Source organism: Lichenostomus cassidix, chromosome 2, assembly GCF_008360975.1.
Source record: "Lichenostomus cassidix isolate B80296 chromosome 2, HeHo_3.0, whole genome shotgun sequence".
Classification (NCBI taxonomy): domain Eukaryota; kingdom Metazoa; phylum Chordata; class Aves; order Passeriformes; family Meliphagidae; genus Lichenostomus; species Lichenostomus cassidix.
The window spans coordinates 54,663,456-54,691,035 of NC_139482.1; the positions used below are offsets into that span (position 1 = coordinate 54,663,456).

Here is a 27,580-nt window from a genome sequence, read left to right on the forward strand (position 1 = left end):
AGCCATCATCACTTTTGCCTGCTTCTTATAACTTTCTTCTTCCCGTCTTACATACACTTGCTGAGCTTCTCTTAACAGTTCATCTAACCCCCTGTCTTGCCAATCGTTCAGTTTTTCTAATTTCCTTTGAATATCCGGCCATCCTTGAGACACAAAGTGAACTTTTAAAAGAGTTTGGCCCGCCGGGCTGTCAGGATCTATCCCAGAATATAATTGCAAATTTCTCCGTAATCTTTCCAACCAGGTGGTAGGGTCCTCATCCTTCTTTTGACTGTCATTAAATGCTTTATTCATATTCTGCTCCTGGGGCACAGCTTCTCTCTGATGTCCTGTACAAGTATAGTCCTCAAATCCTGCATATGAGTTCTATCTTGGGGATTTTGATTATCCCAATTAGACCGTTGTAAGGGCCACTTTACATCCCCAAGAGGACCCTGTGGGTGTTGATTATCCCAAATTCGCATACCTGCTGTCTTGATCTTATGCCTTTCCTCTGCTGTGAACAATATGCCTAAAATTGATTGTAACTCGTCCCAGGTATAGATATTCGGGCTTAGGAACTGATCTACCCTTTCTGCTACCCCGAGGGGGTCCTCTAAAAGGTGTCCCATCTCTCTCTTAAATTCACGGACATCCATGGAGTTTAGGGGGATCGCCACGTATCCTATGCCGGGTGCTTGCCCACCCCCCTGTTGGTTTACCATCCCCATAGCCACTTTCCTCAGGGGATATAGGTTGCAAGCTCTGCTCCGGGTTATCGGGCGTCGCGAGATGTTACTTTCGTCTTTAAATGGGGAGTTCCCCTGATCTCCAGGAGATAGTGGCTCTGCCCCTCCCACCTGCACCTGATCCAGCAGAGCTAACGGAGGCTCTGCCCTTCCCCCCTGCGCCTGATCCAGCAGAGCTGACGGAGGCTCTGCCCTTCCCCCCTGCGCCTGATCCAGCAGAGCTGTAAGGGGGGATGGCACATATGGTGGGGGTGAATCAGCAGACTTTTTTCGTTTATCTTTCTTTTGTAGCATAAATACCCCTGCTCTTCTCGTATAAGGGAGCCAGAGAGCTGCATAATCTCTCTTCCTGATTGAATGATTTTTTTACTGTTAACCCAAATGTTCAATGCTTGGCCCACAGATTCTTCATCTGATCCAAATACGGGCCAATACAAAGAGCCAGGTCTAATTTGCTTTCCTCCCCAGACCACCATACAATAATGTATCATTTTACTTTTACTCTTCCCCTGTTTCCGAGGGTCGTCAGCCCAATAATTGAGTAGCTTTCCCAACGGACTATCAGGAGGGATATCCGGGAGTTTTGCACCCCCACCCATGGAACTAGAGGCCTTGCTACACCTCTGCACCATCTTCCGGAGTGCCCTCACACACGCACACACACAAGTCCTCTCTGTTGGGGCCTACTGGAGAGCTCGCACTCGTGTCGCCTCTCTGTGGGTGTCTCACACACTGCACTCCGGGAAAACCACCCCGACCACTTAAGACCCTAGTGTGTTTCTGTACTCACACCCCGTTGTCTGGCGTCTTGTGGTCTTCGTGCACGAAATTTCAGGGGTTTCTAACCCTTGGCTGATACCTGGAATTTAGGTTCGTCGGGTAGGGGCGCCCGTGAAGTGCTCCCTCCAGGCCGTCAAATCACGACGGGGCGCCTCCCTTTGGGGAACTCCAGGGGAAGACCCCTATCCAAGTCACGGCACCAATTTCTTATAAATTAGGTCTCAAAAAGCCAATCAGAGACGTGGATCTAATTAAAAAAAATTTATTAATTAAAAAGCAAGCAGGTATCAGCCAAACAGCGCTGGGCGGCCGGGTGAGTCTCCTGCTGCACCCACGGCACCGCACCCCCAAGGATGCATACAGCTGCTTTTATACAGTTTATATTTCTTGGTTGTTCGCGATTGGCCGTTGAGATGTCCGGGTCTGCGCAGTCTGCGTTGTGCTGTTGCTAGGTGACTCCTTATTGCCAGGGCCGAAAGCTCTTCGCCTTCCCTGTAGGGGGCTGTGCAAACTTGTTGCTTGATATATGCTTGCAGGCATAACAGTTATGAAAAGGCTAGATGTGCTCTTAGCTTCATGCAAAGAGAACTATCCCAACAAACCAAAAAAGAACTTCCTCAGGGAGAACCATCCCAAGTTAAAAAGCCCCCTGCTCTCTCCAATGATTCATGAGCTATACTTCATGTAATTCATCACACTAGTAACTGCAAAGACCAACTGCAGTGCTGGTTGGTGAATGTACAAATATTTGGATCTGTCACAGCACCAGTGTTCGTTGATTTATACCTTTTACTGATTTAAAAGCAAAAGGTGGTGTTCTTTAATTTCAGCTGATGGAGTTGGAGGACAGATTGGACTAAAGTTTTTTGAAACATTTTTACCTATTTGCAGTCTAATCGACCACAGTTGTAACTTCCACTGTCTATTGAGCAGTAGTAGTGATTTATCCATGTAGGTGCTGATTTGCTGTAAGGAAAGAAAGGTTCCTAAAACAAAAGGGAAAGTCAGTAACCCAGATAATAGGATATGACCATGCCACATTCCTTGCCCTATGTACGATCTGCACAGGCTGAGATGAAGTGCTGAATGCCTTCTCACTTTTTAAAAAAAATTCACACTGGTGAATTTAGAGAAACTAAATACGAAACAGAGAAAAGAAATAGAGAAATTAAATATGAAATAGAGAAAATGTCCCTGCATACCATTTGGAATGCAGATTATGCCTCCACTGACCCATGTAAATAAAAAGCAGCCTCACATCTTGAGGGGTGGTGAAATAAAAATTGCAGATCTTTTCAGTTTGTCGTTCTCAGATGGTCTTTCTTCCCTCATTGACCATAATGCAATGATGTGGTGCGGACATTAACAATTAGAGCGTTAAAGCATGCAAAACCAATATTTGTTTTATCCTGGAATTTGATTTCCTTTTTTTAACCACTTAAGAAGTAAACATGAAATATTTCTATTAACATTCAATGTGTACTACCACTGTCAGTGAATTCAAAACTATGGCAGAAATTTGGAGCCTGAATTTTATAATTACATGCTACCTGCAAGTTTGGGTCATGTGAATGAAACATGGAAGTACTTAGTACTTCTGAATATAATTTTTTTTCTTTCCATGCAAACACTGATAACCTGATATCCTTCACGTGTCTGTATGTATGTGTGTACAAATGTGTTTGCCTATATATAATATATACACATGTCTACAGTCTACCCAGAACTTTTACTCAGTTCATTTTTTGGGTGTAGTACCTGATGTAATGAGATGGTAGTGTTCTGTCCAATTAACTGATTATTTCTTGATATTTTCCCACTTCTTTTCTTTCTTTACCTTTCTTTTTTACTTTCTGAGGTGTTTTTTTTTAATGTTTTTTTTTGTTTTAGCCTTTCTTGCTTTATGTGAGCAATGTTACAAAATTCATGTTGAGAATGTTGGCAGCTTTGTAGTTCTCATACAAGAAAATGCAAACAAAAAGTCATTGCTTGATTATGTTTCTTAAATTATTTGACAAACCTTGTTGAGATGAAGGGGTGGCTTTAAATTGGTTTCTTATTTCTGAAGGGTGGCAGTAATTCTTTAGTTATCATATTTTGACTTGGCTGCTAGAGTGCTTAATGTGTGGCAGGTGCTGGAGGACGATGGTACCAGGTTGGCAACAGAGCTGTTCCAGCTCCACAGCAGTCTGTCTTCACTCATGATATTACTCTCTCAAGTGTCAAACAGGACTTGGAAGCTCCCCTGTAAATAGGAAGATTCCTAGTCCTCTTCTCACTGCAAGTGAACCTGATTCATTCCAGATGTACGGAGATTCAATGACTCAGAAAGCTGCTCTTTTACAATGGGACTTAGAGCACAGTCTTATAATAGCCTTTCAGAGGGAGAACTGAACTCACCTGCCAGATCACTCCAAAAAATCAGTGAGATGTTTTGGAGTTTATTAGTGTGTGAGTTTTATATAGGAGCATCTACAGTGTGCTTTTAAAAGTGGGTTTTCTTTCTCTGCTGAGAAAAATGTAATTTTAATATGATACACTTTTAACAGTGGAGTGGTAGCTTTAGGAAGGAGTAACACAACCCATTGGTGTTAATATTTGCATTATGTTTTGTGGGGTCAGTTTTATGTATGATTTTATTCTGAGAATTTTTAGTTATTCAGTAGGAAGGAGAGTATTCTCAATTGTCTTCACTTTGTGTTAAATCTCAAAGTTCTGCTACTACCAATTCAGACAGCATTCTGTAGCGTACCTTGCATTTATTATCATCTCTACATAAGATAAATACCTTGTAATGTTCCTTTGCTTACTGGAGAAATACTTCCTGATTCTGCCAATGAGTATAACAGATGCTGATTAAATTTTGAAGTGATTGCAAGAAGTGAGATTATAAAGTTCATGAGAAAGAATTCACAGTTTTAAATGGTTGGGGTTGGTTCTTTTTGCTTCCTAGTATGCACTTTTGATTATTAGAAAATCTCAGGAGATTGTTTAGTATCTTCGTAATTTGTCTGTTTGTCAACAGTAAATGTTGAAATTCATGCCAAAAGGTTAAATACTTTCAAGTATTCTTATATTGATGAGCCATTAATTTGGTATATAAGAAGGACAGCTCAAATTAGTTTTGCAGTCGATCCTGTACTGCATACACTTGAAAATCTTTACACTGATAATTGACTATGAGAATAAACTAATATTTTGAAAGCAAAATGTCCATTTATCATTAGGTTTGGTCAATGTCTGCAGTTGATTTTAAGTGTGAGAAAGCAAACGCATTTCCTGGATACTTATATCTTCCCCATAATAAGCTGTCATTGAATTGTAAGCCATGACTTTGGGCTTAATAAATGAAGATCATCATAAATGAAGTAAGTACAAGAAACAAATATGCTATAGATATTGTTCACATTACATTGTAGAATTAACAATCCACAGCTGTCAGCTCTAAAGCCTCAGTCTAGACCATCTTCCTCCAAACTTCTTATTCACTAGAGCCCCCGGCTGATTTGGTGTGTATCATCAGAAACCCACATTTAGAAACTTCTTGGTAAACAGAGGCAGATTGACTCCAGCAAGCTCTGCCTTTGGATGTCTGGTACAGCTATGATTGGCAGAGGATGCTGAACAGTTGATAGACAGTGCGTTTCCAGAAACTCCACTTTTATGCAAATGCCCTGGCTGCAGTAACACAAACAAGGCTGGCAGAGGAGGGCTGGTGGCAATGGAGGGTCAGGCTGCCTTTAGACATAGCTCTTGTCCTGCACACCAGCCATCTTCAGATAATTTCTGGTAAGCAGAGGAGTGGTGTGTGCCAACGTGTATGTCACTGGCACAGCCATTCCTTTATGGAAATTGGGTGAATGAAAAGTGGTTCCTTCTTACTTTTGGGCTGGCTGTACCCTAGAGGAAATAATTGTGAGCATCTCCCTGCTCTCCGGTTGGAGTTTTTGTCCTTGTCTGACCAGCTACTCAGTGTTTTCTCTGTGACACTGTCTCTGTTTTTTTAGGATGTGTGAATGGTCTTAGAGCCCAGTTGTGATAACTACCAAATTTAATATTTGGCAATTTTTCCTAATTTTTAAATGAATTCCTAGTATATTCCATATTATCTGTTACTGCTACTTCCAAGACCTGCAGATCTGTGCACTGATACTGTATTTTCTTGTGATTTATCTTTATTCTTTGTTCCTGCTTGTTAGGTCATTGTCTGAATTTGGTATTCTCATTGAATACCAAATAATAAATGTGTTTGCATGAATATCGATATCCACCTCTATGCGTGCATGCCTGTGTTTGTATGTAATCTGTGATGTCATATTGTGACAGCATGTTGATTCATGATATATAGCTGTTATCCTTGGTATTCCACTTACAGAAGGTAATTCCACCATGTTAGTTCCAGCATAAACATCTGAAGAAAGACTGGTCACATTCAGTGGTAATTTGTTGTAATTTCCACATAGTTTTTTTCATTTACACCCTTTTCTGGATTTTATTCGAGCCTGCTTTCAATTTTTTCTATCCATAGCATAACTCTAAGAAGATTTTTCAGAGAATTGCTAGTAAGTCTGAATTGTTGAGGGACAAACTGAAATAGCTTGCGTATTGGAATGCAGGCATAATATCTTGCAGTTGTTACATTTTCCTCATCCAATTACTTTACAGTTTTCAACTAATGTATTATCACAAAAAGTAGGTCATGTGATATTGTTTCGCATGCGGATTATTTCCTACAGTCATGAATGACAGTGCCAGAACCCTAAGTCAGGAGCTGGTCATTCCTAATATGGCCCCCTGCACTGCCCAGTACAGTATGTTCCTGAACTACCGAATGCTGAGCTTTTAAACAGTTGAGTTGTGACACTTCTGTAGCAAGAAAGCAGGATCAGAGTGTGAAAGTTGAGCATAGTTAAACCAGTGTAACTATTTCTGCCTACAGTGTTGATGACAGAACTGACTACCTGGCCCTGGGAGCAGTGAGGAACATCTCACTTAACATTTTCATCTCCAACATTGGCGATGACGCCTATGACACCAATGTTTTCTTCAATTTTTCTGGAGAGCTCTTCTTCATAAAAATGTGGCAAAAGGTAAGAAAGGTTAATCTCACTGTGAGCAAGTTCTTAACTTTAGGCCAATTTAATTACAAGATGTAGGTACAGGGGATGGCCTGGTCCACACTGCTGAGGCATTTGGAAGTTGTTTTTTGTTATGCTGGACTTTAATTTCTTTTTTTCCTTTTATGGATTGGATGTGTGTAGATTACACCTTCTGTATTTCTGTGGAAGACACATCCCTGTTATTTGTGATGCACTAAAATGAAAAAGCAAGACAGTTTGTTTGAGGTATTAAGGGATGGAGGGAGATTGGTTGGAAACTTATGAGGTAGGTACCAAATGACACTGAAATACTATGAGTACCTCTTGTTTAAATGGTGCCACACTGCATTCAGCAGTCCTGGTTATTTCTTGACCTGGTCTTCTAGGCTTTCTCCTTGTTGAAACTAAGATACAAGGCTTGTTCTTTGCTCATGTCCTGGTGCAAGTTTGGGTTGTGGCCAGGGCACATCACTAGATCCAAGAGGTCAAGAGTGCTTTTATTTTCATCCACATGGAGTGAGGTGAATATTTTGAGTTTTAGTCTCTTTTCATTTGGATTAAAATACTTGGATGTTCTCATTTGCAGGAGTTAGTTTAGAAATAAAGGTGTTGTAATGCAAACACTGAATCAAGCTTTTAGCAAACTGATGGCCGTGAAAACTTTTTGAATGTAAGGAATGTGAAAATAATTGTGCAGAATGGGAGCTGTGTAATTGTGACAACATTCTGTATGTTTGTTCCTGCTTTTCACAGTTGTTTGTCTCTCTGCTGGAGCTTTGCTTTGCTTTGCAAGCTGTCAGATCAACATTAAAACCAGAAATATAACTATTGTGAAGTTCAGGATTAAATTGGTCCACTGAACCAGTGAAATTTTGCCATTATTTGTCATGTTTTATGATCAGCTTAAGTTATTATAAACCTCTTAAATTAACTCACTGCATGATAAAAACCCATGATTTCTTATGCATGTTAATTCTCTTAGTGTTCCATTTTGACTACACAGTTGCAAAACTCAGTGAGTTTTCTTTTTATTATAAACTTCATTTTCAGACATTATGTGCTGCAAGTGTGCAATTTATTAGGAGCAAAAAGGCAGGAGATAAAACAGACATGCTTGTGCTAATATATAACTTCTCTGCAGGGAAAGTTTTATGTGAAGACTTTCAGGGTCTGGCCCAGCTGTTGTTGAAGTCAGTGGGAAGGTTTCCGTTCCTTTGCACTGAAAAAGAAACAAACCTTATGCATGTTCTTTTAAAAGATTGTTGTGCTAATGTTTTTTTTCTTCTTTGCTTACATTTTGAATATTTTACACACACCAATTAACTGGAACACCAATTAGCTTCATTGTTTTCCTTGACAAAACAGCAAAGAAAGAAGCTGAAGATGATGTGCTGTTTCCCCTGTTACTTTACCTTGAACCTTGGGTTTATTGCAGACTTGGAAACATTTCTGCTGAGTGCTGTATAGAAGGAGCAGTTTATGGAAGCAGCTGACATTCTAGTATTGTCTCACAATTCAGTGTATCTTCTTCTAAGATAAGCTAGTATTTCTTTTAAAAAAGTACTGCACACATCTTCTTCAGGTCTTGCAAACAGCATTAAAGTATAGTCTGCTATTATTCCTGCTGTTCCAGTGTTGTTATGATTAATTTCATAGGGTTTGGGGTTTTTTTCTGATATTTATTTCAGTATTTCAGTAACAGTTTTGGAAAACCAAGTTACAGGATTATATTAGGGTATTTTACTTCCTCTCTGTTAGCTTTTGCTTTAGGTCAAACTAATATATCATTGGCTTCATAATTTTTTCAGGTAGGAAACTGGATAATTACCTGATAGCCTCAGTTACAGTGTTATATTTTCCCTAAGCTCTTTGACAATGTGAGGTTTTTTTTGGTAAAATATCACAGTTTCCACATCTCATAACCTACTCCCATTCTTTGACATCTATGCAGATTTTGTTCCTTGTTGAACATTTTCCAAGCAAAAATCCAGAACATAAAGCCAGTATAAAAAAAGACAGCACCTAAGGTTTTCCTTAGTCAAGCAATTTTGGAATCAAAAGGGCTTTGTGTGATGGGAAGCATTAAGTATCAACTGCCTTTTAATGAATAGTGCTAAAGTGAAATGGAATAAGACCTTCCATGTGGTTGCTTGATTGTTTCTCTGCAAAGTGACTCTGAGAATAATGATCACGTGGTACGCTCTTGTAACTTGTCTCTGTACGCTCTGTAACTTGTCTCATCCTTTAAAGATGGTTTTCCTGTGACCCCGTTGGGGACATTTCTAGTGAATTCAGTGCAGGTTTTTTTCTTTCTACGGATTGGTTACAATGAGACCCAACGGTGCAAAAGTTTAATGCTGCTTTTTCTCAATGGAGTTACTGAGACAAAAGAGACAAAATGCCACATCCTGTGTTTGAAAAGCAATGGGGTAGCCTAGTGCAGGGATGATGGCGGCAGTGTTCCGTGGAGGGTCTGAGTGAAGCTAACCCCTCTTCGCTTCCTGGAGATGGAGATTTCATGAAACTTTGTAAATAGAGACACCACCTAGAGATCAATCGGCCATGGGAATAATTTCCCCCGGGAAGTGGTGGATTCCGCAGTGCTGGACACTTTTAAGATTCAGCTAGACAGCATGCTAGGCCATCTTGTCTAGACTGTGCTTTTGCCAAGAAAAGTTGGACCAGATGGTCCTTGGGGTCCCTTCCAACCAGGCTTTGCCACATCTCTGCAAGGTGAAAAAGCATTTGCTGATTGATATTTAGGAGACTCCACCTATTCCACTGTCTGATTTTCCTGTTATGCTGCAGACAGTCCTCTCCATTTCATGGATGAAGCACAGCCTTTTCTTTTGCTCCTGACAGATAGGTCTTCTCTGGAGGCACAGTATGTGGTGCTACAACTCCTGTGCAAAGTTCCAAGATCTCACTCTATGAGACAGAGTTGTTTTACAGGTGCATGGAGTACTACATTGCAGAGAATTTCAAAATGTGTCCACTGAGAAAAGTGTTACTTTTGAAATACATGTTCTTACAAAAAACAAAAAAAAAGAGAAAGGGAGAAAGACGCTTCACTTGTGTGCTTAGATTTTTTTCTTTATTGTGTTGGAAAAGAAATCTTGGTCCCCTCTTTTGTGTAGAGTAGATTTTTAATTTTTTTTTTAATCTGCATGGTTATTGTTCCTTAATTTAAATTCGGCTTGAAGAAAGCATTCTATTTCAGATTTGGAAAAATCCACTTAACAGAGCTGATACCACTTTCCTATCAAAGAATGCAGAATGTTGCAGTGTGCCAAGTCTGGAAAAAGAGTAAAAAGCGATTGCTACTAATTTTGACACCATTTTACTTCTATTAGGATTACCTCCTGGCTTGTGTTGTTTTGCTGAAGAAGCATGTCAGCAATAGGCACTTTGCTAATGGTTGTTAGATGCTGTGCAGTGCAGAGGGGTATTTTCAGTACAGTTGCAGAAATAGCACCAGAAGTTTGCTGGCAGTGGTAGTAAATGTGGTGTAGGGCAGAGCCATATCTATTAAGTGAGCTCAGCTATGGCATGAAATTTTATAGCAATAGTATAAACCCAGCATATTTACCATAATAACAGTAAAAGAGCAATGATGTATAGCATTAACATCTCCCTGTTCTACAAGGGCTGATAGAAATCTCTTAGCTAACCGCATTTCAACACTGGTTTTGGAGAGAGTAGGTCAGGAGATTCCTGAGTTGCTGAACATCATTTCCAGCTGTAGATTGTTCCTAGATTTCAGACAGGCTTCCAGTATCCAAAGACAGCTGTGTGTAACATTCCTGCTGCTTCTTGCGACAGCTTTTGCCATGCAACAGGTGAGTGAAGTTAGCAGGGCCGGACCAGAGCAGGGTTAACAGTCAGGTTGTGTTTTCTTTGGATGCAGTAGTTGCCCATGATTCCTTTGTGAGCATGTACCTGAAACACTGGAGTGGAGTATGAATATTGCTGATAACCAGAGTCATGCTGCTTATGGGCTCCAGGGTTTACTTTTGGTGAGTAAAGTGATACTCTCTGGGTTAGCAGGGAGGTCATGCAGTTTGGATATGAACACACTCTTATTCCTCATTCCCAGAGCTCTTGCTGGCATCTCTTGACTATGATTGCCCAGCTGCAGATGCAGGCAGAGTTTAATTTTTGCCGAACTGGAATTCTCTTGCACCATATTCCCACACTGATCAAACTTTATCAGGGTCTTAAGTCTGGCAGGGAGAGAATAGGACACAAAAACCGAGCACATGCTCTCTTTTGGGCCAGTGGAAGAAAATTTAGGTGCTGGGTGTTCGTTATCTCACTTTTTCTAGAAATTGCTGTCCCTTTGGGTCACCTGGCAGACAAGTTAACATGATCAATCTCAATTCACATCCAGCTTGTTAGCAGAAATCTTTTAAATTAGTGTTCTGATTTAATCCAGCTGATTTTGCATGCAGTGTGTTGGACTCTTGTAAACCACTCTGACAAAGGGTCAGAGGAGAGTGGTGCCAAGTATTGTGGAAGCTGCAACCCCATGCACAAGTGCATCTGGAAGATTGCCCAAGCCATGTATCACTTACATGAAGGTGTTTATGCCCTTTTGCCAGGAAAGCAAAACATTTTGTTGCCAGGGCTTGGAATATGAGTACTGTGGCAGTAGCCATGCCATATGTTGCTTCTCTGTTTCTGCAAATCTAAGATTAACTTTTACTTCAGAGTGCACCAAAATGTTTTGTATCCCTGGGGTGAAATGGTTCACTTTCTTAACTGGGAAGAAGAAAAGATGTGCAGCTTAAGCTATCAGACTTCATTGTTTATTTTAATTTTCTTTTTCTGTGAGTGCTCAATAAAACCCACAATTTTTCTGCTTCCCTAGGGATAAGTAAGCAGCAGTGCTTTTTCAGGTCAGGGGCTGTAAGAGTTATGTAATATCCCCCTTGTCACAGCAGGTGGGAATTGAAGGCTAGACTGTTGATCTAAACTTTCCACTTGGGCTTCATGTATCTTTCCTATCGTCAGGGAATGGGCATTGTAGGTCTGGTTTTTTTGTGCAGTTAGTAGCAATTGCAGTATTTTAAACTTTTCTCCTATACTGTGATTTATCATGTACATCTGAAAGATACTGATATTTGGGGTTTGTATACATTAATTTTTATTACTTTTAAGTTCTTTTTCCTGACAAAGTCACTGAATTAATAGAATGAAAATTCCTCAAGTCTTTTGGGATAATCCCTATTGGAAGTGGTTTAGAAGCTGTGATTTTGCAGGACTTTAGATCTTGTTCTGCTTAGTGTTGCAAGAACCTATGTGAGTTTGCTTGTTACATACATTGAGAAGTTTTATGCTGATCATGTAGGGCTGTGCTTCAGGTTATACAGTGCGTAAAGTGTTTGTCCTGGAAGTAGCTCATAATGACTTTTAATTTGACTGTTTATCTGGGACGTCTTTGCCAACTTCTATGATTCTATGATGCTATATAAATATTTATCAAAATATAAATATATAAAATAAAAATATAAATATGTTTGAGGAAGATCCTGGAATGCTTTGTGTGGCTTGGATTATTAAAGGGGGTTTTATTTGACTGCCTTGTTTGGCCCTTGTCACAGATCTGCCAGGGGAATGATTTTCTAAAGGAAGAACAGCTTTGTGGATGAATACAGTCACTAGAGATGTGCCTTTTGTAGGGGTTTAGAAAGCAGCCTGTGCTATAGCAAAGCCCATTTACCTTGAATCCTGACCCAGCTGCTGGTGTACCACCCAAGGTGGCATTTCTCCATGGCTGGGCATCAGCAGAGGTCCTGGTTTCCATATAGGTGAGGGAGGAAAACGCAGATCCAAAGCACTTAACTTAGGAGACTTCTTCAAGGGGGTGGTGAAGGGCTTAATGAGCCACAGGCAGTAGCTGCTCACCCCATAGCTCATCAGCCAAGTTGCTTCTCTGTGCGCATTTTCAGGAGCTGCAGAGAGCTTGGAGACAGTAGTGCCAAGTCATGGGAGAGGGCTTTGGCAACAGGATTTTGCTGCCTCTGTTGCTGAGATCCAGCCACCCCAATGTAGACTATTATTTTGATAAACTGCATTGTTAGCAGAAAAGTACAAACCTTTCACGAAGGATGGAGCCCAGTACACAGTGAGCTCAATATACTTATCTTGAATGTGCTTATTTAAAGGTTATACTGTCCCTATGGATCCCAAAGATCACCAGTGACTTTCCTATATCCCAGTGTCTCTCTTCATTATCAGGTTTTGCTCTTAAACTCAATGGACAAAGATTTGCCAGTGTTTGAGATGAGAAATTTGTGGGACAGAGTTCATCTCCTATGTTCTTAGGATGCAGCTTAAAATTGTCTGAACTTTGACATCCTCTGCAGAGGACCTAAATAAGAATTGATTTGCACAGCTTTCAGTGGCTTTCATTACAGCAAGAAATGGGGGGTTGTTTTTGTTGTTACTTGAAGCCTAAAGTTTATTGAGTTTCTGGTATGAAAGGTCAATTCTGTTTTTGCAGGAGTTTCTCTTGGTCTCTTTTCAAATAGGCACCTCAAGATATGACACCCCTGGTGTGAAATCCAATAGAATTGTAAACAAATATATATATATGTATATAAAAGTATAAGTAAACATATATATTGTATGTATAATATGCATGTGTGTATGCATATTTGCATTGCTTATTCCTTTAGGATGTTGTAATCATGGTCTTCTGTGGCAGGAAGTAGTGCCAATTGTTCTCTTTCTTTTTTTTAAAAGCTGTTTAGTTTTCTTCTGTGAAGCTGATAGGATAAAAACCCAAACCCTCTTTAATCTTATTAAGCACAAGACATGATCGTGTGGCATACTTCAGGTATAGCCTCTCTGAAGTCAATGACACTTTTGCTGTAGAAAGGCTAAAAAAAACAAGCTGCATAGTCAAAAGCATGAGTAGGGTTGTGAAAAGCTTTTAGCTGAAAATCAGAGAGGCCAGTGCTGCTTAAGAAATCACAAACTTTCCTTTCTTTGAGTTTTATATCAGTCTGTGTTCCTGTTGGCAGAAGAAGGCACATTAAACCCCGTCTGAAGGAGGCCTCAAGTCTAGTTTTGGTTTGTGGTTTTGGGGGCTTTTTTTGAGGGAGAGAGCTTCCTGTGGTGCTTCATCAAAACCAGAGGCACTGAGCACAGCAGGGAGGAAGAGTGAGAAGCATTTCAGCTGGCTTTGTTGCAGGCTCTGGGGGTGAGCAGGGGACCTCCTCTTTGCTGTGGACCCCCCACCCAGGCAGGCTGCAGGGGATGCTGAGCCAGGCACATTCCCAGACAGCAGAGCTTTTGCAGCCTGCCTTTGGGAGGAGGCCAGAAGACCTGCACTTATTTTTGTCCATAACAATCTGCAGACTCAGTGAATTCCACTTAGCAAGGGAAAAGTAAAACTTCACTAAAAAACTGCTCTGTAAAGTAGTGTGGAACCTGTTAAAGCCTTACAAGTGATCTGCTAAGCTTTTCTTTTAAAGAAAGGAAAAAAAATATATATAATAAGCCTGTTTCAATATCCCAGTGCATTAGGTAATGGTTTATACCTTTGCATTTCAGCATTGTCCCTATGAGGTTATGAGGTATTTATGATGTTACAAAATTTTTTTTGGGAAAATATCCTAATGCACATTGTGTTTGAGTTTCTGAAAAAGACCAAAACCCCCCAACATTTTTTGTTGTATTTTTGGGGGGGTTTTTTTGTTGGTGATTTTTTTTTTTTTGTGTATTTCCAGAAGGCATTTCCTGGGGTTTCAGATTTACCTTTGGTTGTTGGGGGATCGTATGTTGAGCTAAGATTTATTAATTCCAGGAAAATGCCCAGTGCCAAGCTCATTAATATTGCTATTGCCTTAATGTTATTCTTTATGCTTGAAAATTACTACCAGTGAAGGATGAGAAGGACAGAAGGGCAAGGCTTGATTTTATTGATTATATTTCCTCATTATGTATTTAGTTTTAATTATGAGTTGGGGTTAAATTATTTGTGAGGGTTTTAATTTACTTTTTCATCAAACTCTGTGTAGTTGATGACACTTGAATGTATTTTCTGAACTCATGAATTTAAGCATTTCATTGTAACACTAAGAGTGAATACCTGTGTTGCAGTTGAATACACCGATGTTCATTATAATTGAAGCCTTACACACAGAAGGTTGTCTTACAGTATATCTGGGCATATATTATTGTGGTGGTTTTGATTGGCTCAAAACATCAGCAACGTATCATTAACATCTAAGAGAAATTTAAACCCCTCAGAAGCTGTTGTAGTAGGCCTGAGGAAGTGTCTGAGGGGTGGGGAGTGGCACAGAGATGGCTCCTGTGTGTCCTGAGTGAAATTCTGGAAGTTTTTACATCAAGTCCAGCAGAGCCAATCTCTCATGGCTCTGAAGGTGATCGACATGCTGCCGGCCAAGTTTGGGCCAATTAGAGGTGCTGGGTACGCCTCTGTGAAAACATATTTAAGAAAAAATCAAAACAAGGTAGTCACGCACTTCTTTGTAGTTGAAGGAGGAGGAGATGGAGGTAAAAATATGTGAAGGGAGAGCAGCATGGAGACACCAAGGTCAGTGAAGAAGGTGGGGGAGGAGGTGCTCCAGGCGCCAGAGCTGAAAACCCTCTGCTAGCTGTGGTGAAGACCATGGGGGAGCAGGAGGTCCTCCTTCAGCCCATGGAATCCACAAGGATGCAGAAATTCACCCACAGCCCATGCCAGATGAGCAGGTGGATGCCTGGAGAAAACTGAACCAGTGGGAGTCTCATCTAAAGAGTTAAAGCTGCAAAGGCCTTGCAAAGGAGAGAAAGGCCTTGCTCCTGGGATGGAAGCAGCGTGTACTCGGCTCGGGAGAGTCTGCACGTTATGGACAAAATCTCATGTTGCAGCAGAATTCAGGCGGGATGTTGCGTGTGAGATTGGACCCACGCCAAAGAAGTTCCCAGAGGACTGTCTCTCGTGGGAGGGACCCCATGGCTAAGTAGAGAACCCCTCTCCCTGATGGACTAACCAGAGAACAAACCCCTTACCCTGCCCATGTTGTTGGTTTGGAAAGAGGGAAGTGGGGGTGAGTAGAGAGGCTGCTTCTTAAGAGGGAGGGGTTGAGAGCAGGAAAACTGTTGGAGAGAGAGAGAGAGATAAGTAGAGATAAAGAGTATTTGTAGTAGAAGAATTGTGGTAATGAATAGCTTTATGGACCTGCTCTGTGGACTGAGAAAATACGCCACACCCTGCCCCCCTACCCGAGCTGTTGGTTAGAAGGAAGCAAGGGGGTGAATAAAAATGGGTTCCTAAGAGGGAGAGGGGTGAGTGAAAAAAATAGTGTATGAAAAGTTTATTTTTGCCTCTCATTTATCCTTCAATTTGGTTAGATAATTAAATCACTTTGCAACTTTAAGTTTAGAGCCTGTCTGCCTTTTCTTCCATGCGTCCTCCTACCAGTGTCCTATCTCACTTAACTCATGAGATTGGTGTGTGGTTTTTCTCAGTTAATTTTCTTTCCCCTCTCCTGCAAATCTGCAGCAGGAAAGAGCTGGAGCGCTTGGCATTTTGTCAGGGTCAAGCCCCGACATTTTTCCATGCTTTCAGAAGTGCCACTAGAAAATGAATATTGGCTGATTTGTTTGATTTCTGCCTTTTTTCCCCTCTACTTTTGATTTTTGGAGAAGCATGTTTTAAATACATGTTTTTGTTATCAACTAAAAATGTGTATAACTATTGGGTTTGCATGGTAGCCAGGAGGTCTGTAGGAGTGGCTTCTCTGAGAAGCTGCTGGAAGCTTCCCCCATGTCCAACAAAGCCCATGTCAGTTGGCTCCAAGATGGACCCTGCTGCTGATGAAGGCCAAGGCAGAGATGGTGGTAACACCTCTGTGATAACATATTTGAGAAGGAAAAAAGTTATCGTGCAGAAGTAATTGTGGCCAGAAAAGAGTGAGAACATATGAGAGGAACAACTCTGCAGACACCAAGGTGAGTGGAGAAGGAGGCGCAAGAAGTGCTGCAGGTGCCAGAGCTGAGATTTCCTGCAGTCTGTGGTGCAGACCATGGTGAAGCAGCTGTTCCCCAGCAGCCCATGGAAGTCCATGGAGATGCAGAGATCCACTTGCAGCCCATGGAGGAGACCCATGCTGGAGCAGGTGGATGCCCAAAAGGCTGTGACGCCATGGGAAGCCCATCCTGGAGCAGTCTCCTGGCTGGGATCTGCAGACCCATGGAGAAAGGAGCCCACACTGGAGCAGGATTCCTGGTAGGATTTGTGACCCTGTGGGGGACCCACAATAGTAGCAGCTTGTTCGAAGGACTGCACACAGTGGAAGGGACCCACGCTGGAGCAGTTCCTGAAGAACTGTAGCCTGTGAGAAGGATTCATGTTGGAGAAGTTCTTGGAGAACTGTCTCTGACGGGAGGGACCCCATGCTGCAGCAGGAGAAGGACTCCTCTACCTGAGCAGGACACAAAAGCAGAAACAGCATGTGATGAACTGTCCATAACTCCCATTCCCTATCTCCCTGTGCCACTGGGAGAGGAGGAGGTAGAGCCTGAGATAGAGGGAGGGAAAGAGGGAAGATTTATTTTAGGATTTGTTTTCCTTCTCATTATCTTGCTCTTATTTTGATTGGTAATAAATTCATTTTCCCCAGTTGAGACTGCTTTGCCAGTGATGGTAATTGATGAGTGATCTGTCCCAGTCATTATTCAACTCATGAATCTTATGTTGTATTTTCTCTCTCTTGTTCAGTTGAGGAGGGTAGTGATAGAGTGGCTTTGGTCAGCACCTGACATCCTGTCAGGATCAAACCACCAGAGTATTTCTCTATAATAATTAAAAAACATTATCTGTGTTAATTGTGATGCAGCCACAATTTAGTAGCGTGAAATACGTATGTGTTAGAGCACATGTGTATATATATGTGAAGTGAGATGAAGGCAATCTTACTCCCAAGCCCTTTCTTCTTCGGGTGATTTCCTTGTCTGATTTTCCCTGGGTTTTTGGAGAGCATGGACTCATACACACAAGAAGGCATTGTTGTTATTAAGCTTATCATAATATGCTATGCACAGATAATGAGGGAATAATAAACATTTTAAAAAATACATGTTCACCTACATTTTCTTTTAAATAAAGGTGTAATCAAATGCAATGCACTGACAGATTGTAACAGCATATGTATTTTGCATATACATGTCAGGGTATGAAGAATATAAGTGTATCATTCTCTACATGCTATTTCTTAAGGCTGAATTTTCTTTTCTAGATAATTGTATTATGTCTCGACAGACAATTAATCAAAGTTTCTGCAGTTTTATAGGGAAAAGCCTTTTTGTGGGAATAGCACAATCTAAATTACTGCTAAATTTAGCTGAATGTGTGTCAGAGATACTTTGTGTAATAGTTCTTATGATTGCATTTTAAATATATCACTGTGGAGTCAGAATCATGATTTTACCTTTAGTTTTCATTTTTCTTATGATTTTACTATGTTTTTATGTGTAGAACTTGAAGGACGTGGTCGAGTACATAGAAGTTCCTCTATGCTTGGGAAATACTGGTGTATTTGCTTGCCAGTGCAATGTTTTCAAAAGGCATGTCTTCAAACTTTTATGTGCAAAGGTTTTATCTTAATTGGCAAACTGATAGTACATTACTAAGTAGGCACCTTTTTGTCATGCTTTGCTTTATGTGGATTGTGGATTTTTCCCATTCTGTACCTAAGTATCCATTTCTTTGGCAGTGAATGGTGGCACATCCAGCTGGTGGCCAGTCACTAGTGGTGTTCCCCCAATCTCAACATTGGGACCAATCCTCTTGAGCATAGTTATTATGTTATTGATAATAACATAATAACATCAATAAACCCAGTTATTGATGATCTGGACAAGGGGCTTGAGTGCACCCTCAGTAAGTTTGTGGATGGCATCAAGTTTGGTGGGAGTGTTGATCTGCTGGAGAGTAGGAAGGTTCTGCATAGGGTTCTGGACAGGCTGGGTCGATGGGCTGAGACCAGTTGTATGAGGTTCAAGGCCAAGATCCAAATGCTGCGCTTGGGTCAGAACAGCTCCACACATCACTACTGCCTGGGGGAAGAGTGGCTGAAAACTGCCCAGCAGGAAATGAGCTGGGGGTGCTGCTTGACAGCAGCTGAATATGAGTTAGTGTGTGCTCCAGTGCCCAATAAGGCCAATGGCATCTTGATCTGTATCAGGAATAGTGTGGCCAGCAGGACCCAGAAAGTGATTTTCACCCTGTGCTCAGCACTGGTGAGGCCACACCTCAAATTCTGTGTCAGTTACCAGAAAGGGCATGTCCAGAGTGTGCTCTGTGCTGGAGCGTGTCCAGAGAAGGGCAACAAAACTGTTGAAGGGTCTGGAGCACAAGTCTTATGAGGAGTGACTGAGGGAGCTGGGGTTGTTTAGCCTGGAGAAAAGTAGTCTCTGGGATGAACCTATCACTCTGCAATTACCTGGAAGGAGGCTGTACTTAGGGGGGTATCGCTGTTGAGCTGCTAGCAGAGAAAAGGACCCAAGTTCTCAGTGTGGCAAGAAAGAGAGAATTTATTATTTTGATTTCAATATATATAGACTTTTCAGAGGTTGCCCAGATTTGTCAGCCAGAAACCTCCCCCTAGGCCTGATTGGCCAGGCCTGAACTGTCCAAATCTCAAGACACTGTTTAAAAAACATCCAAACTTTATCTTTGTTTATAAAACACAACAAAATGTTCTCACAAGAAAGACCTGTGCTAGCCACAGGGTGGGATTTGCCTCTTCTCCCAGGCAACCAGTGACAAGACAGGAGGAAAAGACCTCAAGCTGTGCCAGGGGAGATTCAGGTTGGACATCAGGAAGAATCTCTTCACAGTTGTTGAACATTAGAATGGACTACCTAGGAGGTGGTGGAGTGACCATCTCTGAAGATTTTCAGGAAACAACTGGATGTGGCACTTAGTGCCATGGGCTAGTCAACCAGGTGTTTTTTGTTCAAAGGTGGGACTTGGTAACAGAGGTCTTTTCCAACCTTGATGATTCTATGATTCTAAGTACTTTCTATAGTGGAGAAATGTGTAGCTGTACATTAACACATATGGAGAAGGATCATAGAGTCAGGCCTGGCCAAACAGCCTGGCAACATTTCAACCTACAAAAACAGTAGGTTGAAATGTTGCCATCCTCACAATGAATGATGGTCAGCTAACACAACAGCTCTATGGGGACAGTGTATCTTGGTGATGTTCCCTGGATTGTTTCCTGTATCTTGAAAAAATTGAGTTCAGCGGTTCTCAGAAGCAGGGAAAAGATATATTTATATTTATATTTATATTTATATTTATATTTATATTTATATTTATATTTATAACCAAGTCAATATAAGTCTAATTGGTCTGTTAAAATGGGTGTGTGCCAGTAAAGGAAGTGGAACTTCTCAGGGTGGCACCACATCCCCCTTTTTCTTTATAGTTTTACCATTTGCCCTGCACATCCCTTAAAAGCTAGGAGAAGCAAAAACACGATTGATTTTGTTGTCTGGTTCTGAAACTTGTTTTGAGGCTTAATGACTTGAGCTGAATGAACGATTTCTTCTATCTCTTCCGCTTCCGAGGCACTGCGCTTTAAAAATTTGTTGCACTAGCTTTTCACCAGCTAAGATAAAAGTTCATGAGAGAAAGAGTATGGAATATCCAGTAAATAGAAAAGTTTTTGTCTTTCCCCTTTTGCTGTGTCTTTCCCTTTTGCTGTGTTGGCTTGGATCAGTAAGCTATCTGTAAAATAGGTTCCATCTAGGGAGGAGATGGAAGAGGTGAGAACCTTTAATTAATCATACAGAAATAGTTGTTTTCACAAAATAAGAAGCAAATGCAAGATGTTTGAAGCCGGGCTTGCTGGGTTTCGGGGTGGGGTATGCCTACAGAATTTACTAATGAGATCATTGAATAGGACAGGAAATTTCTCCCCAATGCCAAAGGAAACTTCTTTTTCCCCTCTAGTTCTATTTATGAAACAACCATTGAGGTTCCCTCAACCCCCTTTGAAGTTTATTCTCTGATAACAGATCAAAGGATAGATTTATTGTCAGAATACAGGTCCAGATGCCCCACTGCCCCACATCTTCATATTCACATTTGGCTGTGTGCATGTGTGCATACTCAGGTATGTAGTTTTGCTTGCTTGTTAAGGACTGGGATGGGGAGGGTCAATTGGTGAAATAGCAATTCATGGAATTTATGATGTGTGACATTCACATTCCTTGATATAGTTTGTTAGGGGAATATCTATGTGTTGAAAGTAAAGGGAAACTTTCAGTCCCTGTGGCATCTTTAAAGCAGACCTTTGTGCTACACAAAATCCTGTTATTCCATTGGATAATTTGACTTGATATCCAGTATTCTTTAATCATTGCATTCAAGAGGTTAGATAAATGCTGGTTTCATGATAAAGTCTAGATGAGCAAGTCTACATGGAGTCTATAACTCCTTCTCTTTAGTAATTTTTCTTTCAAGTAATGATTAACAATAATTTTCACATTATAGTTGCTATTGATGCTGATTTATCATCGACTTGGCCTTCACATTATTTGCATTGTTACTTGCATTCCATTTGTGTTTGGAAATTACTTACAAGATAATAAATGTTTGAAGCTCTAGATTTGGAGCTGTTATGTTAAGAGTAAAACCATCTTAATTTCTTTCCACCATGAACATCTTTTTCCTCCTTATGAGTGATTCCGTCACCCACTTTGCTTTGGCAAGTGGATAACTGTACACAGAAGAGTTTCTGACCACAAGGTACTTCCCTGAAGTTGCCAAGTAAACTATGTTTCCAGAAAATGAAACAAAACTCATGGGATTTTCACTCTGAGAGGAGAAACTCCTTGAAATGCACATGAAAGTATTTCCTGGACCCATGATTACTTTTTAAGCTATTGCCACCTGTACTGACTACTGCAGTCTATATTCAGAGTTGCTACCAGTAACAGGATAATTTTTTCCCCAGCTTGCAATGTACACTCACAGCTTGTGGGAGGCCCTGTGGCCGTCCCAGGTGGCCTGGTTGCCACCACTTTGTGCATAGGGAGCTGGCCTCAGAGAAGCAGTACATCCCAACACAGTGCACAGCTTTCATTACGCTTCCCCCTGTCCAATGCTCGGCTTGTGAGGTATTGAGGAAGTTGGGTACTGATTGCAGTGGTTGTTTGAAGGCTTTGTGCATTTAGAACTCCTGAAACAGATGAGCAAAAGAAAAACTAAGCCCCAAAACTGCAGGCTCAGTTTGTGAGATACTGAGATTTCCAAGTGTGAGTTGTTGATGCCTTTGGCATTGGTTGTGGACTGATGGAGCTGGGGAATGTTTGTGCCTGGCGAGGTCCAGCCCAGAAACACAGAGGAAATGCTGTCTGCTCAGTTACCAGAAAGTACTGCTGACAAAGACACAAAGCAGACATCAGACTGCTAATTATCTGAAGAGAGGCTTAGAGGGCTTTTGTGGATGATTATCAGACCAACTTTTAAGAACTATCTGAGGTAAATCAAACGCACCATTTTCAGTAATTTCAAATGATCTTAACTTGAATTATTACATAGTGCCAGTTAGTTACCAGTCAGTAATACCACTAATCCTCTTTGTGTTATTGCAGCTTTAAAATATCCTGCGAAGGATACTTTTGGAGGAAAGTGTGGTATCTGGAATTTTATGTTAGAACAACCAAGATAAATGCACATGAGGCAGCATCCAAGATTAAATTACTCTGAGCTGTACTTGCTGTCAGTCATAAGGAAACTCGGTCAGAGCCAGACTTTTTATTTGAAAAAAATTCCTAACCTTTCATGAGCTCAGGTGTCCCTAATTGCATTGCACAAGTGGGTAACTGTGACCTAACATTCTTTTGTACCTAAGTTGTTACAGGAAGAAAGTACATTAGCATGTTCAGAAGGTGGCTGTTAAATTAATTGGTACATCTTTATGTCCTTGAAGCCTCAGTGAAGGCATTTAGAGAATTGTGAGGCAGGGAGAGATAAGTAGGAGCAAAATAAAAATTCTGCTTTCTAAACCCTGGCGAAACGCATAAGTTGTTAATAGCACAACTGAAGGGCTTAGACCAAGATCATAAAGAGTGATTTGAAGAAGCCATTTCAAACATCATCAAAGAGATGAGCCTTTATTTTAGGTTCATGACATGTTTGTTCTTTCCAGCTTTGCAAGCCATGTGTTTAGGAAGCAGATTACCAGCTGTGAACAGACATATTTTGTGGTATCTCCCAAAAGTAAGAAGCTCTTAAAATGCAGGTCAAGTCTATATAATTGTCCTGTTTGTGAAACAAAATATCCAGATGTTCATCTAAACTCTCATTTGGGAAAGTGTCCCTTCTGACAAAAAGTTCACATTGAAGTTACTGAGGTATAAGTATGGCTTTTAGTCAGGGTCTGTGATGAGAATAAAAAACTGTACAAATTTAGTAAATTTTCCCAGTGCCCAATGTAAGCCTGTATCTTTGGTGCAGGTCAGAGAACTTCCAGATAGCTAGTGGGGATAGGTAGTTATAAAGTCTATATGCTGGTGAGAATATAGTAGGTGGATGCATAGTACCTAACTTTTGAGACTTAGCATAGCAAGAAGTGGACTATGCAAATAGCCCTCACTTGTGATATTTTCTTACGATATTTGTTTTAAGACTTCTTGGATAAGGATACTGTTCATGATTCTTTGTGGTGTCAAGGGCACCAGTTCACAGACAGGCATCGTAGAACAGGAAAACTAATAACAAGGAAAGCAGTAACAAATGCATGCTCAGAAAACAAATGCGGGGTTCCTCAATACTCACTCTAGTCATTCTGCTTTTGGATCCTTTGGAAAACAGGCAGCATCACAATAAAAAATTTTAACAAGTTAAGTGAATTCTCAATATCTTCAAAACAGGAGTGTTCTGCCAACATATTATCAAGGCTTCCAGGACATTTTCTCATCAGTACCAGAATATATGTGCTAGTAGCCAAGATTTGCAAGGAAGATTTTTTTCAATCTTAACAACAGAAAAGGCCCTTTAATTTGAGTACAGCTAAGGAAAGACAAATATAAACTGCTGACAAATGTATTTTCTAACAACTTGGAGGTTTTTTTCCTTTTGAAAATATACAGATTATTTTAATAACTCCTCTGTGAAGTTTCAGTGTCTTTCATTGGTGGTTTTAATCAAAAGTTACTTAAAAAATAACAGGTAATCAGAAGACTTTTTAAAAGTATGAAGTGAACTCTGACACAGATAGTCAACAGTATTCAGAGCAGAAATTACCTTAAGTTCAGAAACTAATATAACTTTCTACTGAGAGCCATATAGGGCATATCCTTTTTGCATGTTTAGTACTGTTCTGTTGCATCTCCATGTTGACACTGCAGATGCAGCATCTACTCGTAGTTTGTGCGCTTAGAAAAGCAAAGAGCTAGCCAGTCATAAATCAGTGTTAGAATAGTTGAATTCGTACCTTCTTATACCAGTGAGAATACTGGTGAGTGCAAAATAACATAAATGACCTGAACTATTATGTTTGTTTGCTTTTGCTCATAGTCGTAATATGGTAGAAGAGTTGTCAGATAGATAAAAGCCTGATATTGGAGTACCAGTGTTGAAGGGGAGTTAATGGGCTGGGGAAGATTATTTAAGGAGAGGTTTTAGGCAAGGGAATTGCAACCAATCATGGGTGGGGATGAGGGGGAAGAAAGCTCAAGAAGTGGAGTGATGACTCTAGACTGGGACCAAGGCCAACATCAGTTCAGAGGAGTTGTTCTACCTTTGGGAAAAAAATGAATGATGCTAAGGGTGGGAAAAATAAAACCAGAATACGATTATATGAACTGCCAGATCAGGCTCAGGAAGATTGGAGGGTTTTGGTTGGACATAAGTGAGGGAGAGAATAGTCAGGTTGTATTGGCTAGTCAATAAGTCATCCCATACAAGCTAGGCAAGACTCAGTTGGGAAAGAAAACCATTTGGGGTCTGATTTGAAAATTGTTAGTCAAGACGGAGCTGAGGAAGTTTCAGTATCTTGAAACCTAACTGTTACGTTGCTCATATTATAATGATCAGCAACCTTTCTTTTCTGTGATAAAGAACTTTGAGAAACAGACTGTGAACCAGCCTGAGCTTCTTATTTCTCACAAACAGGTCAGCATTTGCTATGCAGTAATAATAGAGTTGTTTGACTAATTACCTATTTATCTGATTGACTAAGAGTATGTAATACTCTGAACAGAAAGAAATTTTTCCAGATAAAGCTTCACACTGCCTTGTTGGAAGGGAAACAGCCAACCCTTTTGGCTGTGTTTTCTATGCAAACTAGAAACTGCTATGGAAGCTCATGCAGTAAGCTGAATTCTCAAATGGGTTGTGTAGTCATAGAGAAGCACTGCTCGCTAAAAGGGTGACCTAACATCAGTGAGAAGTGGTATCTGCAATTTCTGTAAGCCCTGAGTTGCACTGCTGTTCCCTCTTTGTAAGATAAGACAGCACCAACCCTTCAGCCTCCTGGAACCATGTGAAAACTGAGTTTAGAGAACTGATGACCATTGGAAACAACATGAAGAAACAATTTTCTCTCCTTTCAAAACAGCACACTGGAATTAAAGCCTGAAGCCAAATAGTGAGTAGTGAATGAAAACCAAAATGTTTACTCAATAGCAGAGCTTCTCCATCCTAACCATAGAGCAAGCCAAGGAGTTAATGAAAAAAGTGTCCTGGGTAGCCTTTAATTTATAAATTTGTGGAAGGCTGAACCAGTATGGTGCAGCCAATCTTATTCCTGCTGTTTCCTAGCATTGAAAAGTTTTATTGTGCACCATTGCTGGAATCACTCAAGTTGGAAGGGACCCATAAGGATCACTGAATCCAACTCCCTGCTCCTCACAGGACTTCCTGTGAGGAAGTCATAAACCATATGACCAAGAGCACTGTCCAGACTCTGAGCTCTGACAGGTTTGGTGCCCTGACCACTTTCCTGAAGAGCCTGTTGCTGTGACTGACCACACTCTTAGGGAGTAACTTTTTCATACTGTCCACTCTGAACTTCAGTCATGGTATATTAATATTAATCATTAAACTGGATGGTATGCTAATCAAGCCAAAAGGTCATTCAAGTCAATCTTCCTGCATCCATTAAAATTTTCCAAACAACAACAGCAAAACAGCCAATGCAATGGCATCTTGTCATATCCTTTTACAGGCAATAAGACCATGGGCATCTGCCTGCCAGCTGTCTGGTCTGCAAAGGCATCCATGTGTAAAATGAAGAAGGAGTGCTCTTTGTCTGTTATCAACATGAGAGTTCTTGTAGTTATCCCATTCTTTGATATCTCTGAAGGGATGTGGTCTTGAGGAGAGGAAATGGTCTCTTGCGTTTGTCTGGTCACTTTCACCATACTGGACAGCTGTGTAGTTAGAAACCCCTCTTGAAAGAACACAGGCTAGGCGTTGATGAGAGTTCATAGCTTGCCCCAGTTAGAGAGGGACATTTGAACAACCCAGAACCAAGAATGTTCCCAGAGGAAACAGCTGTGAAATTTTTCATTTGGTTACACAGTTGCTCAGACTTTGTGTTCCCTCGATCACTTTCATAAAACTGAAGAACCTTCCAGATTCCTGAGCAGCAAAGGCAAGTGAAAAAGATGCTTCACCCATGAAGCACATGCTTTTCTGTTTAGTGTTCGTTTAGAGGAGAGAATCTAACAGATCATATGTGGATGGCAGCTCCATGCTACTGAAGCAAGATATTTGATTTGCTAAGCAGTGTCATCTTTTGTATTTCCAGAAATAAAACCCTACTAAAGATTGCAAGGAAGCAAGTCCATAGAGAAACTGAATGGGGTGGCCACTCCTCTGGCATTTTAGTAGTGTTGCGGTAGTGTCACTCTATTTGGCGTTGTGTGCCTAATGGGTGTGCATTGATTTTCTCCTTACATTTTTTTTACTTCTCATGAAACCAGTGAAATACTGAGTCAGGTAAAAAAGATTTTATTTGATCTATCATTTTCTAGAAATACGTGCTCTGATTTAAACCATAATTTTGAAGCAAAATTACTGTAGAGCACTAACGTTGTGCTCAGGTCAGAATGTGAAAGGCAGAGAGATGTTTCGTGGAGATGCGTATAACCCAAGTCCATAGTTCAGGAAGCTCCTTCCACTTGTGCTCGTTCCAGCAGAGAATTTAACTTTAAAGTGCATATTTGAAGTAACTCAGGAAATGTACATAAGGAAATAGAGCATGAGCATTACAAACTACTGTAACTGCTGAAAATAGGTCATATAAATCATATGTTCTGTAGCAAAGAGATTCTCAGCTACATGTCTAAAATTAAGTTAATTTCTAGAGATATCTAAAATCTAGGCATTTGCATTATAGTGCATACTGTAAGTATTATAGTTCCAGTGATGATCTAGTCTACAGTAGGGCGTAGACAGGTATCCAACCCAAGGTATCCAACCCAGTCTAAATACCTTCATTTGGTCTGCTGAACTGTTTTCTACACCATTTGACTACAGTGGGAAGAGGGACATGTAAATCACTGTCTTGCATGGGAGAGAGGAGTTTTATGTGTTTGTGCAGTTTGACAGACTTTAAGATAGCTAGTTCCCCAAGACTTAGTCCCGTTCACAAGATTCTTTGATATATGGCCAATTTGTCTAAAAATACCATTTATTTGACACAGAACATAACAAACATACAAACATAGAACAGATTGACACACATAGACACACAATGAATACATAATTGCAACACTATGGTAGCTAAAAATGCAATTATGGGGTAAAACCTTGCTTGAACTATAAAAATAGTTAAAAATTGCAAGAAATGCTTGCTTGAACTATAATGCAAGTTAAGAGATGCTTGCTTGAGCTAGCTGAAATGCATGTTAAGAAAGGTACCTATAAGTTAGCCGGAATAATACAATTTAGGAAACTCAAATGATCTTACCAAATCCAAATTTGGAGCTGGA

At 40.6% G+C, this 27,580-nt stretch overlaps 1 protein-coding gene across 7 annotated transcripts in view; it reads left to right on the top strand.

The window, feature by feature from the left end:
- The window catches only part of ITGA9 (integrin subunit alpha 9), a 277,433-nt gene that overhangs the window by 156,409 nt on the left and 93,444 nt on the right, over nucleotides 1-27,580 (top strand). For all 7 annotated transcript variants that reach the window (XR_014849888.1, XM_085051665.1, XM_085051662.1 and 4 more), the window contains one exon: nucleotides 6,448-6,598. Coding sequence is in view for 6 of the 7 variants with exons in the window: in XM_085051665.1 (XP_084907791.1) it covers nucleotides 6,448-6,598 (151 nt within the window). In the remaining variant the exon portion in view is untranslated. The remainder of the gene's footprint in view (nucleotides 1-6,447; nucleotides 6,599-27,580) is intronic.